The 16,094-nt window shown below is 36.3% G+C and overlaps 1 protein-coding gene across 3 annotated transcripts in view; it reads right to left on the bottom strand.

Moving 5' to 3' along the window:
• The window catches only part of EFHC2 (EF-hand domain containing 2), a 206,499-nt gene that overhangs the window by 102,561 nt on the left and 87,844 nt on the right, over positions 1–16,094 (bottom strand). For all 3 annotated transcript variants that reach the window (XM_077145069.1, XM_077145067.1, XM_077145068.1), the window contains exons 4-7: positions 15,400–15,623; positions 12,250–12,501; positions 9,569–9,682; positions 9,055–9,193 (exon numbers count right to left, since the gene is read on the bottom strand). In XM_077145069.1, coding sequence (XP_077001184.1) covers positions 9,055–9,193; positions 9,569–9,682; positions 12,250–12,501; positions 15,400–15,623 — 729 coding nt within the window. The remainder of the gene's footprint in view (positions 1–9,054; positions 9,194–9,568; positions 9,683–12,249; positions 12,502–15,399; positions 15,624–16,094) is intronic.

The following is a 16,094-nucleotide window of genomic DNA, read 5'->3' as shown; positions in this document are numbered from 1 at the left end:
AAATTACAGGTTTTATAACATTATTGTTTTCTCAACTACATAATTTTGCAACCGCGTTTAAATAACAAAAGAACAAATTCAGAGCTTTCCTCTGCGCCCACAGTGCCATCTAGTGCATAAAAGCTGAGAACTGTTCCATTAGATCACGCCTGACTTTTATATCAGATACATCTTTTTGTATGCCCTAGCTCAGATTCCAACTTTAAATCTCATTCTCTGGGCAATACACATATATTCACAAAGCTTTGGACACATGCCTGAATGACAAATTTCCCCTCTTTGGTTTACCACCATCCCAGCATCCTGTATATTTCAGGTGTTCAGAAATGTTGTTGTATAAATGAAAAAGCAGGCATTTTTGTACAAAACATCTTTCCAAATGTCTTCTGGAACTGCCATTCTGCTACATCCTGAGACACATCTGTCTTTCAAATGGTCTAACTATTCTCAATCCAAGTGATTTGTAAAAACATATATATCGAATGTCTATTCGCAATTAACTCGACAGATTTCAACAAGTTTATAGAGATGATATATTTGTTAAAAGACTCAATCTTTATTCATAGTGATTTACAGTTTGCCATCTCAGTTTTTCCATTGGGAAAAACCTCTGAATACTCAAAGTTGATCTTATGTCCTAATAACCAGAGATGGACTCTGGTTTTGTGAGGCTTGAAGCTTATATAATTTGGGGGAGGCTCTTTAAGACAAAGAACGCCAAACTATTAAGACAAAATTAGGTGCAGGACTTGGCCTCCTGCACAGGAGAGCCCTAAAGCTTAAGCTTCATTGGATTCAAAGTAAATCAACCTCAGCTTGTACCCAGTAAAGAGGTAAAATGGTTTCAGTAGACATTTCATTTGGGGGTTAAATAATTAGTAAATTACGGAATTTTCGAGCTAGAAACCCCTTAGAAATCATCTACTCCTCGACCCTCTTCATTTCATTGTTGCAAAGTGGTATGACCAATTTGCTCAAATGATCATTAAATTCTCATCTTGGATGCCCTGCTGCTTCTAGCACCAAGAGTTCAGAGATGGCCAGAAATTTTTCCAGAAAATTAAAGGTGTTTTAAGATTTTTTAAGAGAGAGGGTGAGAGGAAATGAGGAAGGAGGGAAGAAAAAGAAATTCAATAGATAAAGTATAATACTAAAAAAATGTTTTAAATAACCCAAAATAAGGCATGAAAGGGGAAACAGAGGAAGAAAAAATAGACGGTACAAAGAGAAAACAAATAATAAAATGGGAGACCGATATCCAAACCTATCAATAATATATATACTCAAATGGTCCAAACAACCCATATAAAAGGCGGAGATTGTCAGATTAGATTTTTAAAAAGTAAGTCCCAACTATATGCTGCCTAGAAGATACACACTTTAAATATTAAGATAAAATAGGCTAAAAGTAAAAAGGTAGAACAAGATATGCCATGCAAACATTAACCAAAAGAAAGTTGGAGTTGGAGAGGATGTGGAGAAATTGGGACATTTATGCACTGCTGGTGGGAATGTATAATAGTATAGTTGTATGGAAGGCAGTTTGGCAGTTCCTTAGGAAAGTTGCCCTATGACCCAGCAATACCACTACTCAGTATATACCCAAAAGAGCTGAAAGCAGTGACACAAACATATATTTGCACACCAATGTTCATAGCAGCATTATTCACAATTGCCAAAAGATAGAAACAACCCAAGTGGCCATCAACAGATGAACGGATTGGCAAAATGTGGTATATACATATGATGGAATATTATGCAGCAGTAAGACAAAATGACATTCTGAAGCACATGACAAAATGGATGAGCCTTGAGGACATAATGCTGAGTGAAATAAGCCAGATACAAAAGGATAGATACTGTACGATTCCAGTTTTATGACTGTATTAGTTAGGGTTCTCTAGAGAAACAGAATCAACAGGGAACACTCACAAATATAAAATTTATAAAAATGTCTCATGTGACCACGAGAATGCAGAGTCCAAAATCCACAGAGTAAGCTGTGAAGCCAACGATTCCAATGGAGGGTCTGGACAAACTTCACAGGAGAGGCTCCCTAGCCAAAACAGGAAGAGCCTGTCTCTTCTGAATCCTCCTTATAAGGCTTTCGGTGATTAGATTAAGCATCATTCATTGCAGAAGACACACCCCTTTGGCTGATTACAAATGGAATCAGCTGTAGATGCAGCTGACATGATCATGATTTAATTCTATAAAATATCCTCATCGCAACAGACAAGCCAGCACTTGCCCAACCACCACTTGGCCAAGCTGACATATGAACCTGACCATGACAATGACCATGGTAAAGGTAAAAAAGCAGAGGCTTATAATACAGAATATAGGGGATCAAGAGATAACACAGAAGCTAGAAATAGGTCAATGGTTAGCTAATGAGGTTCAACGCAAATAGAAAGGAAGGCAGTTCACTAGTTGGTCTATAAGTAATACTACCATACTGAAAGTGAACATGATTGAAAGGGGTTGTACCAACCCACGTGTACCACTGATTAACACTACAAATATAAATAAGTTCTTGCATGAACTACTTCAAAGGTATGAATCTTGTACAAAGAATGTTTAAGTTCAGGATATAGGGGGAAAACTGCTATTGTATGCTATGGGCTACATTTAACAGGAAAACATCAGCAGCACCACAGCAACACCAGGGGTATATAATGGGGGAAAGGACAAGAGTTAAGGGGAGGTTTAGATTTTTATTTGGTGAGAGTGTGTTTATTGGTTATTTTTCTCTTGGGATCAATGAAATCATCTAAAACTGAGAGTGCTGATGGACTGTTGATTTTGGACATCATACATGATGCCTAATGAAAGGAGGTGACAGAAGGATGCCCTGATTGAGAAGTAGATTGGCAAACGATGGTGTTTACATATGATCAAATATTGTGCTGCTACAAAAGGAATGAAGTTGTGAGGTATGCAATACTGCAAATGAACCCACGGGATATTTGGTGAAGCAAAATAAGCCAGAAACAAAAAAGGAATTATTGCACGGTCTCATTTAGAAAATACTTATACTTTAGAAAAAAGGGACCTAAATTGTAAGCTCTTATAGCAGTCACATTTAGTCTGGAGTGCTAATTATTATTTCTAGTTTTGAGAGGCTGTTTTATATATGCATAACCTGGTATTTAGAGATAAGAATGAAGTTAATCAGGCTAGAATTAAGGTAATTCAGAATACAGGGGTAAGGAAGACATTGTCTATATATTTTTGAACCTCATCTACTCTTTGAGATCAAGAGAAGACAGGTTTATTTTGTCCAGAACCTAAATTTTCTGTAGCACATAATCTAACTCAACCTGATAGACCATTTAAACAATCCAAATACAGGGAGCCCAGAATAATAATGAGGGCCATTAATCCTGTAGAGTTTAATGTAATGCCTGGATACATCCCAGAGGATATTAAACAGATCATCAAAAAAGTATTGGCAAAGTCCCTTGAAGGATGGGAGAAAAAATATGGAACTATTAAACTTTACCACTGGGGAAATCCCAGCTACTGTGTCAAACATTAGGTACACCCAAATCAATAGGCCAAGCTCTTGATCTTGAGGCTTGCTCTTGTGAAACTTATGTATGTAGTAGAAAAGCTTAGCCTATCTATAAGTAAGACTAAGAGTTACTTCCAGAAGACCTCTTTTGTGGCTCAGATATGGCCTCTCTCTCTCTAAACCCAAACCTGGAAGTAAATCATTGGCCTCCCTGTTACGTGGGACATGACACCCAGTGGTGAAAGTCTCTCTGGCGACATGGGAGATGACTCCCAAAGATGAGCCTGGCCCTGGCACAGTGGGATCAGCAATACCATCCTCACCAAAAGGGTGGAAAGAAGTGTAACAAATAAGGTATCAATGGCTGAGAGAGTTCAAATAGAGATGAGAGGCTACTGTGGAGGTCACTCATACACAAGCTTCAGTTAGACATTGCTACCTACTGTAACTTGTCAAACCCCAACCAAAACCATTCTTGCCAATTCTAAAGAATACCTAGGGCATTATATAAGATTCTACACAGGTGCCATGTACTAGGATTACTTTCCAGAAAACTACAACGTCCAGATAGGTCCCTGGACCAGATAAGCCCTGAAATGAAGAGGGGCCAGACTCTGCAGAACACCAACTAGTTCCATCCCCCATCCCATATTATCGACAGCCGCTTCCAACATGAAGAAGTTAGAACAGGCATAGCCCAAATACCCCTAAAGAGTGGGAGAAAGATCAAAAGTGATGGTGGAGTTATACAGAGAATGTAAGTTTTAACAAATGAGTATGATTGCTGAATCACTATATTTGATATTTCTTTTAGCCTCTAGTATCTTAGAGCAGCTAGAAGAAGGAAAAGCTTAAAATGGTGGAATTGTAATCCATACCAAACTCTGAAATCTGTTCTACAACTAATGATTGTGATGTGTTTTGAAATGTATTGCTTTTTTGTATATATGTTATTTTTCAAAAAAAAAGAAAAAAGAATTGTGTTTTGTAGAATGTTGTCTTAAAGACTGATTATAAGATCTTTTTAGGTAATTTAAATATATAAAGTATGTAGGAAGTATTTTTGTTAAGGAAAAAGAGAGCACTTTTTCCTCTAAAGTAAAATAACTGATTGTTGCAGAATTAGAAACAGGAATACGTAGGATAAGATGGATGGATATAGAAAGTTGTAGAGTCTTGTTGGAAGTGAATTTTATTGTTGTGGTTAAGGTTGGCTAAGACTTTATAGTTTTATAAGACTTTTAATAGTTTTCTTTTCAGATATATCAACATGAAAAACAAGAAATTCGTTTTCACTCTGTTAAAATGGCAATGGTTTCTTGGATTATTTGTTTGTTTTTAGTGAGAAGCTATAACAGGTTTTTAACCATCTGAGTAATCTGCCTAGATGACAAAGATTCTATGTTTTATCAGACCAATATACTTATTGATATGTAAAAAAAAAAAAGAAAGAAAGTTGGAGTGGCTATATTAATATCAGGTAAAGCAGACTTTAGAACAAAGAAAATTACTAGTAATAAAGGGTAATATTACATAAGGATAAAAGGGTCAATTCATCAAGAAAACTTGACAAATGTAAATGTGGATCCACCTAACAAGAGAGCATCAAAACACATGAAGCAAAAACTATCAGAACAAAAAAGAAAAATATACAAATCTCCAAGAATACTTGAAGACTTACACTCCTTTCTCAGTAATCAAGAGAACTAGATAGAAAATAAGCAAGGATACAGATGCGAAAAACACCGTCACTCAGCTGGATCTTAATTGACACTTATACAGCAGACTACCCAATAACAGAACATGCAAGCGCTCATGGAACACTCATCAAGATAAACCATATCCTGGTCATAAACAAACCTTTATAAACTTAAAATAACAGAAATCATGTAAACTATGTTCTCTTACCATAGTGGAATTAAACTAGAAGCCAATACCAGAAAGATAAAAGAAAAATCACCAAGAATGTGGAAAGTAAACAACACATTTCTAAACAATCCATGAGTTAAAGAGGTCGTCTCTTTGAATTTAACAACAGTGAAAGTATAACATATCAAAATTGGTAGGATGCAGTGACAGCAGTGCTTAGAGGGAAATTTATAGCATTAAAGGCTTATATTAGTAAAGAAGAAAGGTCTTAAATGTAAGCTCTAATCTTAAGCTTCCACGTTAAGAAACTAGAAAAATAAACTTAAAGCAAGTAGAGAGAAGGAAATATTAAAAATAGAAGAATTAAATGAAATTTTAAAACAGACAAATAATACAGAAAAACAATGAAAACAAAAGCTGGTTCTATGAAAATATCAATAAAATTGATAATCTTCCAGTAAGGTTGACAAAGAAAAAAAGGGAGAAGGTAAAATTACCAATATCAGGAATTAAAGAGAAGATATCTCTAGAGACATTAAAAATTATATAATTGGGAGACCTGGGTTAGATTCCCAGTGCCTGCCCATGCAAAAAAAAAAGATATAAGGTAATACTACAAATGATCCGACATTAAAATGACATAATAAGGGAAATGACCCAATGCACTTAAGTTCAACTTAGATTAAATGGATAACTTCCTCGAAAGCCACAAATGCCAAAATTTACCCAAGGTGAAATAAACTGAATAGTCCCATAACTATTTAAAAATTTAATTTGTAGCTAGAAACATTCCAAAAAAATTATCTCCAAGCACAGATGGTTAAACAGAATTTTACCAAACATTTAAAGAAGAAATAACACCAATTCTATACAATCTCTTCCCACCAAAACAGAAGAGGAGGGAACACTTTCCAATTCATTTTATGCTGCCAGCATTTCTTTGATACCCAAACCAGACAAAGACAGTACAAGAAACAGAAACTGCAAACCAATCCTGAAGACAAATGCAAAAATCCTCAAAAAAAATATTAGCAAACTGAATTCAACAATTTATAAAGAATAATATACCATGGGCAGGTAGAGTTTATCTCAGGAAGGCAAAGCAGGTTCACAATTCAAAAATCAGCCAATGTAAAGCAGCATATAAACATTATAAAGAAGAAAAACCGCATGATCATATCAATTGATGCAGCAAAGGGATCTGACAAAATCTATCATCTATCCCGGATAAAAATTCTCAGCAAATTGGGAATAGAAAGTAATTTCCTCAATCTGATAAAAGGCATCTACAAAAAACCTATGACTAACATAAGATTGAATGCTTTCCCCTAAGGTCAGGAACAAGACAGTGATGTCCGCTACCTCTACTCCTATTCAACATCACACTGGAAGTCTTAGTCAGTACAATAAGGCAAAAAAAAAAAAAAAAGAAGAAGAAGAAATTAAAGGCATACAGATAGGAGAGGAAAAAATAAAGTCATCCCTATTTACAGTTAACATGATAAGTCTACATAGAAAATCCCAAGTAATTTACAAAAAAAACCTCCGAGAACTAATAAGTGAATTTAGCAAATTTGCAAGATACAAAGTCAACACAAAAATTAATTATATCTCTATACATTAGCAATGAACAATTGGAAACAAAATTTTATAAACAACACTATTCACAATAGTTCCAAAAAAGTGAATCTAACAAAACATACATAGGATCTGTATGATGAAACTATAATATGCTGATGAATGAAATCAAGGAAGACTTAAATAACTGGGCATACCATATTCATGGATTGGAACACTCATCATAGTAAAGATATCATTTCTCTCCAAATCAATCTGTGGCAACTATAAGTCTATACAATCAGATCCTGTAGAAAGGAAATTGTATATTCATACAAAAACCTTTACATAAATAATTAAGCAGTTCTATTCATAATTGGCAGAAACTGGAAACAATCCAAATGTCCTTCAATGGGATAATGGATAAACAAATTGGTACAACCTACAATGAAATATTACTCAGCAATTAAAAGGAGCAAACTATTAACATACATTACAACCTGGATGAATCTCAACAGCATTATGATGAGTTAACAGAAGCCAGTCTCAAAAGGTTACATTTATATAACATTCTAGAAAAGGAAAGCTATAGTGATGGGGAACACTAAGTGGGATAGGGTGTGACTGCAAAGGGAAAGCATGAATTTTCTAGGGCAATAAAGTTGTGTCCTAACTGCAATAGTGGTTACACAAATCTATAAATCTGTTAAAATTCATAGACTTGTGCTCCAAAAAAAGCAAATTTTACTACATTTTAACTTTAAAAATAAAATTAAAGTAGATTTTTAAAAATGAGTCCTAATGGACTTGGTTTAACCAGAAACATCTTGTTCTGAACAAGACCATACTGCCCTGATCACACAATTACCAAATCTTTCCTCCCAAAATCAGGAGAGCAAACCTAATTTTTCAGCTGTTCTAATAATAGGGATTTTTAAAATAATAGTATATTTTTCTGGGTATAAGATAAACTAATAAATCTAACATACTAATAAAAGCAAATATTTGGAAAAATCTTCAACTCAGAGGTATTTGAGAACAACATTATCTCTGCTTAAATAGTGATAGTTAATATTGGCACTCTCACACAATGGTGGGAATGTAAAATGGCATAGCACTAATAAAAATTAATTTATCAAAAACTTTTATCAGATGCTTAAATTGTTAATGTCTTTGACACAGTAATTCCATTTCTGGGTATATGTCTTATGGAAATAATCATAAATGCAGAAATATTATTAAATTCCCCCCCCCACCCCAGCTTCTCTCCTATTCCCAGCATCCACTCCCTAACACCAGTAACACATTCCCCTGCTAGGTCTGTGTTCACACTGGTCTTTGTACCCAAGTTGCCAACTCCAATTTCCCATGACTGCCAATCCTCAAATGCCCCTCTACCTACTTCTACAACTCTCACAATTTCATATAACATATTATAGGTCTCTGGTCCCCTTAAAGCATAGCAATTCTGTATTTTCTAGAGTCTACTGTAATGACCTGCATGTACCAGGTGCATAATATTTCACTGCTATTGGTTTTCATTCAGAATCAAACTAACTTGATCTGAGTGGAATTGATACCTAAGAAGAGAAAAGCTGGAAACCTGGTTTAGCCTTGCCAGAAAAGGAAAAGCAAACAGATACAATAGAATTTCCTACAGAACTCAAATTAGTATATCTACTATGACAAGCAAGAATTAAACCAAAAGAGCAGCATTCAGATTTCCATTTCAATTGCTCAACCATAACATTTACCGATCATTATAGTGAGGCAGAGGGTTATAAGGGAAAACACAATCCCCGGTCCCAGGTAAATAAGTTCAAATCTTAGCTCACCCTCTACTAATTGCGTGACCTTGGACAAGTTAGCCCCCCTTAAAAGTCTCAGTTTCTTTGCCTCTAAAATGGGCATAATGAGCCTACTATTACGGAATTGTTATTAGGAATAAATAAGACAAAAGCCTTACAGATAGTAAATAAATGATAGCTATATCATTTAATAAATGATAGCTAAAATGAGCTTAGCATTTTACACTCAAAAGTTAAATCTTAACTAGGGAACAAAGATTCTAAGTTTTAAAATATTTTCTAATTGACATTTGTATGACTTACCAATTCCATATTTAGTCTTATAATAACACTTCGTAAATTCATCACAGTCACAAAGGAGGACTTTTCTTCCCCACACATTGATGGTGGTTCCTATGGCCAGGTCACTATCTTTGTAAAAATCCTGGTCTAATTTTCCTAGCTAGTAAAAAGAAAGGAACACAGTATTGACACCACAGACCCTACCAAGGACAAGGGACCACTTCCCAAAGGAAAAGGGAAATTAAACACACATACACACACACACACACACACACATGGATTATAACTAAATATTTTAAATCAAATCAAAAGGCAACCAGGCAATGTTAATGTTTTAACAAACAGCAATGCAATGCATATATTTATATGTGCATTTAAGCATATTTACTCATTGATAAACAGCAGTGCAATGCATATATTTATGTTAATCCATATATTTCACTCATAATAAAGCTCACAAGAGAAAATGTAACCCCAAATTCAAGTCCCAGGGAAGTTACATTGGAAAAGAGTAATAAAATGTGAGGTTCCTCACCTGGTATTTATCTAACAGGAAGCGAGTCACTCGGTTCGCTGTCAAGCCACCATACACATTGAGAACTGTACGATCTGTTATCTGGCCTGGCTGATAGATTCCAGGTGGACCATACTGGAAGACAAAATCAAAACAGATGTGATGGATGGCCTTCAAACTTGAGGGCTCAAGAGAGAAATATGCACCGCATGGTGTCATTTTATCTCTGAATGACTTTTTAGTTTGAAATAATTTCAAACTTTCAGGACAGTTGCAAAAATAATACAAAACCTATACAAAGAACCCAACATATCCCCCAACTCAGATACCCTGATCCATCAACATTTTGCCACATTTGCCATATTATTTATTCCACCTACCTATCTATCTGGCTATGTATTTATCTCATTGCATGTGTTTTCTCTGCCATCCAGAGGAACGCACAAGTTCCATCCATGTTTGCCTATGCTTCCATACCGCCTGCAAGCCAGTCTACCCACCACCCAACCTGCAAGGCCTTAATAAAGCATAATCTTTCACCCTGGCCCCTGTCATTCTACTGGCCTGCCCCCAATTCAAACCTCAGTAGCACCTACCACAAGGTTAAGCCACTTTTTGTGGTTCTCTAATTACTACATCAGCAGTCTTTTTTTCACTAGACTACAAAATCTCCCTGAGGAAGAAACCATATCTTGCCTTCCTTGCTTTACTCTGCTTAGCAACTTTCTGATCCTGAGCTCAGCAAGTACTTGCTGGCTAAGAGAGGCAGTGTGTGGAAGTGGAAAGAGCTTCTAATAGAAGCTGTGGCCAGGAGCATACCAGAGGCCTCCTGACTCCCCCTTACATTAGAGGTGGGTCCAAGTAGTTGTGTGAGCTGCAGAAAATATCTTAACTTTTATAAACTGGCAGTGATCAGTTTATCATGAACAGACAAGAAATTGGAATCATCTCTGACCATGCGGCATAAAATGTTTCAATTGTGATTTTAGGATGCATTTGGTATAAGTAAAACATGCTATGTAGAAAAAGATACAAATTTTCTCTTCTCTACCTACTAGCTACATGATATGGGACCAGGTATTGAGCTCAGAACTTCAGTTTCTTCATCTGTTTACTGCAACAATAGTATTTATTCCATCTGAGTTGGTAGTGTCAAGAGAACAACTATTCCTATGGTACCTCTCCACCTCTCCCCAAGAGAATCCAAGTTCCACGAAGCAGGCTTTAACCCATTTTCTTCATTAGGCTTTAACCTATTTTCTTCATCGTTGTAATGCCAGAGCTGGCATATAGTATGCACTCAACAAACACTGTTGAATGAATGAATAAAATGAAGCAATTTATGTGAAGGCACACTGCAAATGCCAGGTGTGACATTATTATTTTATACTGAGCCTATTTCTCAAAGCCATTCTATAAGCAGGCTACCCTGACATCTTTTGGCCACCTGCTGTGAATTTCCCAGAGCCTCTCAGGGACAAATCCTGCCCCCAAGCAACACAGCAAGGCTTCTGGAGTTAGGCTGAGAATCTAGGAGAGCCTTCCCATGAAAACCAAACAGCCTGGGGTTGTTTGAATCAGAAATGAATGTTATGGTAACCTTTTCAGTAGCACTAAGAACTAAGTAAAAACTACTTTATCCAAATAAGAAATAAAGACAACATACAGCTGTGAAAAAACTATATTTTTATGTGTCCTTATAGGTATTTATAAGTCCCTCTATTGTCTTTTATAATTATATTGTCTCATTCAATCCTTTCAATGATCTCAAGAGGGAGGTATTATTAATTGCATTTTTTGTGTGCTGTATGGTAGGGTTACATTTCATTCTTTTTCCATGTGACTATCCCGTTATTGTAGCATCATTTGTCATTTTTTTTTTCTTGTGGGCAGGGGTGGTGGTGGTACACTGGCTGGATATCGAACCCAGGTCTCCCTCATGGCAAGTGAGAATTCTACCACTGAACTACCCTTGCACCTCGCTATTAACTGCATTTTAAAAATGAGGAAATAATAGGCTCAGAGAGGTTAAGTGACTTGCTTGAGGTCACACAGCTATTAAGTGGCAAATTCACAATTCTAGTCCAATCTTCTGTCTCTGTGCCATTTTTGCTGTGCCCAAGTTACATTAGCTCTCCAATGGCTATAAATATTTATAGAAATCAGTCTGACAACTCTTTTAGTGGTAAGTAGTAAATTAAATGCAAAGACCATCATTGCCACTAACCAGTGGCTAATAGGTAACTGATCACTACACTCTGAAGAGTCATTCTTACATATGTGTTTATGTGTGTGTGTACGTGTATGTGTGCACTTACAACCCAGATGAACAGCATGGGATATCTTAAGTAAGGCCAAGGAGCCATAGGCCAGCACTCTACCCAATTCCATGAGCAATTCTTTTACTAGGATGCACTTACCTTCCCAAGACTGACCGTTAACCTAATAAGTAGATACTTACTCTTGCATCTGACTTTTTCCTTTTCTTAAGCCCAGAATGTCTAATTCTAACTGGTCATATCCTCTGTATTACTTTGATGGGTTTATATTAATGGAGGGCACAAAATTAAAGATTTCTAAACTCTTGTACTAACATATGGAAACTACCATCACATCTTCATAACACATTACATTTCAAACACTGACTAGAGCATATCAACCCACAAGCAAACCCAGAAAGTGGTTCTGTGCCCACTATTCACCTTGGGTAGTTTTCTCCTCTGGAGGAACAATGACATAGCATCCCGGCCTGAGTTGGGTGGCATCACTTCTTTGATTTCAATTGTATCATCACACAAAAAGTAATGCAAGACGAGGTCTCTACGGTCCCCAAACAATGAAGTTGAGTCATCCCATAGACAGAAGAAACGCAAAACCTGTCTATCATGCTCAAGGAACTGTTTCCGGGTGTCAAAGGACACATAGGGGCGTAAGGGCTCCGTGTGGTCTAATGTCTGCAAATGGAAAAAAGGCAAATCATAGTGTGGGTTTTTGCATAATCACTTCTAATTAAATAACATAAGGATATCTTTTCTATAGACTACTCAAGGCTATTTTTTTCAATTTCAACTATGACATACATATATATATGTAAGCAGTTTTACCCTTAAACATAAAGACAAGAATATATTAGGAAGCTTTTCAAATGAAACATTATTTTAATATATTAAGCATTACTGATGTAATTTTTTTGAAAAATGACTTTGCTCAGTCAAAGGCAAAATTTTTGCTTAAGAGGCGAAACTAATCTATAGTAATAGAGATTAGAACAGTAATTGCTTCTGGGTAGGAGATTGACTGGAAAGGTGGATGAGAGAACTTTCTAGAGGGATGGAAATATTCTCTATCTTGATGTTCATGTTGGTTACTCAGTTGTATACATTTTCAAACCTTATTGATCTGTATAGTTAAAGATTTGTGCATTTGACTCTATTAATAATCACATTTTGAACCCCCAAAAAAGCATTTGTATTTTCACTGGCAATTGATATCTCTATATACTTCTTACTCATTCAAAGATTTTTGTGATAGGAAAAGGGAAGAAATACATTCAAGGCTTTATTTTGCCCCAAAACCTGAGATACTGAGGATATGAAATTCCAAGGGAAGCATGAGCAGAGCAAATGGAGACCATCATAGTCAGCACAAAATAACCAGCCTTGGCTTTGTCCTCCACTCCAGGAACCACTACTCTATAGTCTTGTTGAATCAACTCTTCCCTCTCTTTGCATGTTCTCAGCCCTATCCTGGAGCAAAACTACCCCCATTCCATCTGACTATAGCCAAATAGGGTTGTTACATAAGGAAGTGTTCACTGGCAAGGAAGATGTTTTCCCAAATCAGGTTACATAATCTTATTTGCAAATTCTTGAAACTGTTTCTGTCCAGGGAAGTCTAGGTGCAGGCTCATCCAAAGAGACGGGGAGAGACAGGCTCGCTTTTCAAAGTCTCTTCAGTCTTGTCCTTGGTTTTAAAATGAAATTATAGGGCCTCTACATTCATCGATTGGAAAATGTTTCTTTGGCATTTGAAGGCCTCTAAGAAATGCATTATTGATCATATACCATTGGGACTCTTTTCAGTTTAAGTTAAATTGTTTAATTTTAACTTTACATTTCAAGGCAGCAAACACTAGAGAAGTAAATGCACAAAAGTCAATATAAAAGCCTCTTATTAAACTTCTAATTTCCCACAGATTTCTATATTTATTGAAGGGTTCTCCCTGAGGGAATAAATGCTAAAATGATTCTCTTTGTCTGAAAGGAAATGATTTTAAAAATTTCTTGGCTGTTCTTAGTATTTATTCTTGATTCTTGGCACAAAACAGATTTTTTTAATTCATAAACCTATGAAATAGCACAATGTTCTGTGTTTTTCATATAATGCATCATCATTCGCAATCAATATCATATAATATCAACTGTTAGTTAATAATGAGTGCAGCCATATGCAAATGGTGGTAATTCACATGGATCCATTTCTTTTAGGTTCTCTCTGCTGATTCTTAAAGACTTTGCATTTATCTAGACTTTCATCCAGGGCAAAAAACATAAAAATAAAAGTAAACCAAAACCAAAAATCAAGAAAGGCATAATGCCAGAGGATTTCACTTTAGATATTTCAGGATCAACAATACATACCTCTCAGAACAGGTGTACACCTACAAAATTAAAGAATAATTCTGCTGAGACTAGCAGATAGTATTAGATAAATGAGCCTACGTGCAGCTTTTAATAAGAGATCAAAATAAAATTAAAGGAAAACTTATTCTAAAATGTATATGTTCTCTTTCTGCAAGGAAATGAATTACAAGTTTTAAAAACAATTAAAAGTAGAAAAATCAATCTATGGGGATAGAAATGAGGACAGTGGTTCTCCCTGGGTTGGAGAGGGATTGACTGGAAGAAGGCAAGAAAGAATTTTCTGAGGGTATGAAAATATTCTATACTTTGATTTGGGTTGGGTTACATGGGTATATGCATTTATCAAGACTTCCAACTGTGCACTTGATTTTTAAGCATTTTACTGTATATCATCATAATTCAATAAAACACAGAAAAGGCAAATGAATGACAATGATGGAAATCAGGATAACAATCAAGAGATTTGAGTTCAAGGCCTAGCAAGGAGATTGGCTAGCCATATGACCTTCCACATGACACTTCCCCTTTCTGGCGTTCAGATTCCTCTCTGGTAAAACATAAAATTTGGACACTTTAGTAAGACAACAATAATACCAAGACATTGATTCTTTCCTCTCTATGCTAAATAGGCTCAGCTTTGAAAACAAGCATCCTTTCATAATAGGGATACATCAGAATAATTTCTGCTTCCCCAACTCTTCCAGAATATCTCTGCATCCAATGCCATCATAAGAGAAGCTGAGAATCACTAGTAGGAAGGAAAATGTATACCCAAGGCTTGGTTTATTACATCAGTAGTACAGAAGCAAAGATTTTCCCAGCCAGTGTCAGGTACTATGCAACTCAAGTGGGAAGAGACAAACCAGATAAAAGTTGGCCCAACTCCTGACACTGTCAGTGACCACAAAGTCAATCATGGGCTCCTAGAAACTGTCCCACCTACAGGCTTACTGAAGACTCCCACTGCCTGGAAGGGAGACTCTCCATGGAGAGAATTCATTGGGGTGGAGGAGGGAATGAGGGAGTCATTCCTGCTCTGAGGTGAATACTAAAGACCAGCTCCAGATCAAAGGAAAATAAGACAATTCAAGGAATAATGGCCCCAAATGCTCTTTCACATCTGCATCAGGAGTATCAATACCCGTTCCTTACTTTTCAAAGGGAATGTCATTCTGTAAACAAGAAATCATGAACATATCAACTTCTTACCTCTCTGCGTGCCTTCAAATAAGGATCTTCTGGACACTTTCCTGGGGAAGGTAATTTGACTCCTATTTTCTTCAAAAAGTTTTTTGTGAATGTATCGCAGTCATAAATCTTGAATGTGCGGCCATAAAAGACAATGTCTGTGTTGATATTGAAATGATACACAGTATAAAATTGATCGTCATCAGGAGGTGGGAGAGAAATCCTATGACGCCGGATAAAAGTCCCTGTGGGATGAAATAAAATAAAATTGCTTTGACATGCAGCTAAAAAGTAATAGGCGACAACAAATCTCTTTAAGAACCCTGAATGCGCTTCAACAACAGGGAAGTAGGCAGAGGCTCAATCTTAGAGGCAGCATTAGTTTATTCAAACTGTGAGTGGCCTGAGGGGGCTGAGACTTCTGAGGTCCAGAGTTATTTGACCAGCCATGCATGTTGCTAAGAGTTGCCCAACTGATACCATAATAAACCATATGGACTAGCGTGGGAGTGGAGGCAAAAGCAGAGTAACCCAATGAGCCTGACACTGCCATCGTGTCTTTTCCCAGAACAAGCATGTTCACTTTCAGCCACCAGCACTCAAAGTAAGCACACAAAACAGACATCGCAAAATAGAATGCTTACAAAAATGAATACTCCCAACTCATAAAAAGCTAGTAGGCTTCAGTATGGTGGGTTCCAACACTGATTTACAGC

This window comes from Tamandua tetradactyla, chromosome X, assembly GCF_023851605.1.
Source record: "Tamandua tetradactyla isolate mTamTet1 chromosome X, mTamTet1.pri, whole genome shotgun sequence".
NCBI lineage: Eukaryota > Metazoa > Chordata > Mammalia > Pilosa > Myrmecophagidae > Tamandua > Tamandua tetradactyla.
Note: the sequence above shows the minus strand (reverse complement) of the source record. Positions and strands in the feature narration are given on the sequence as shown.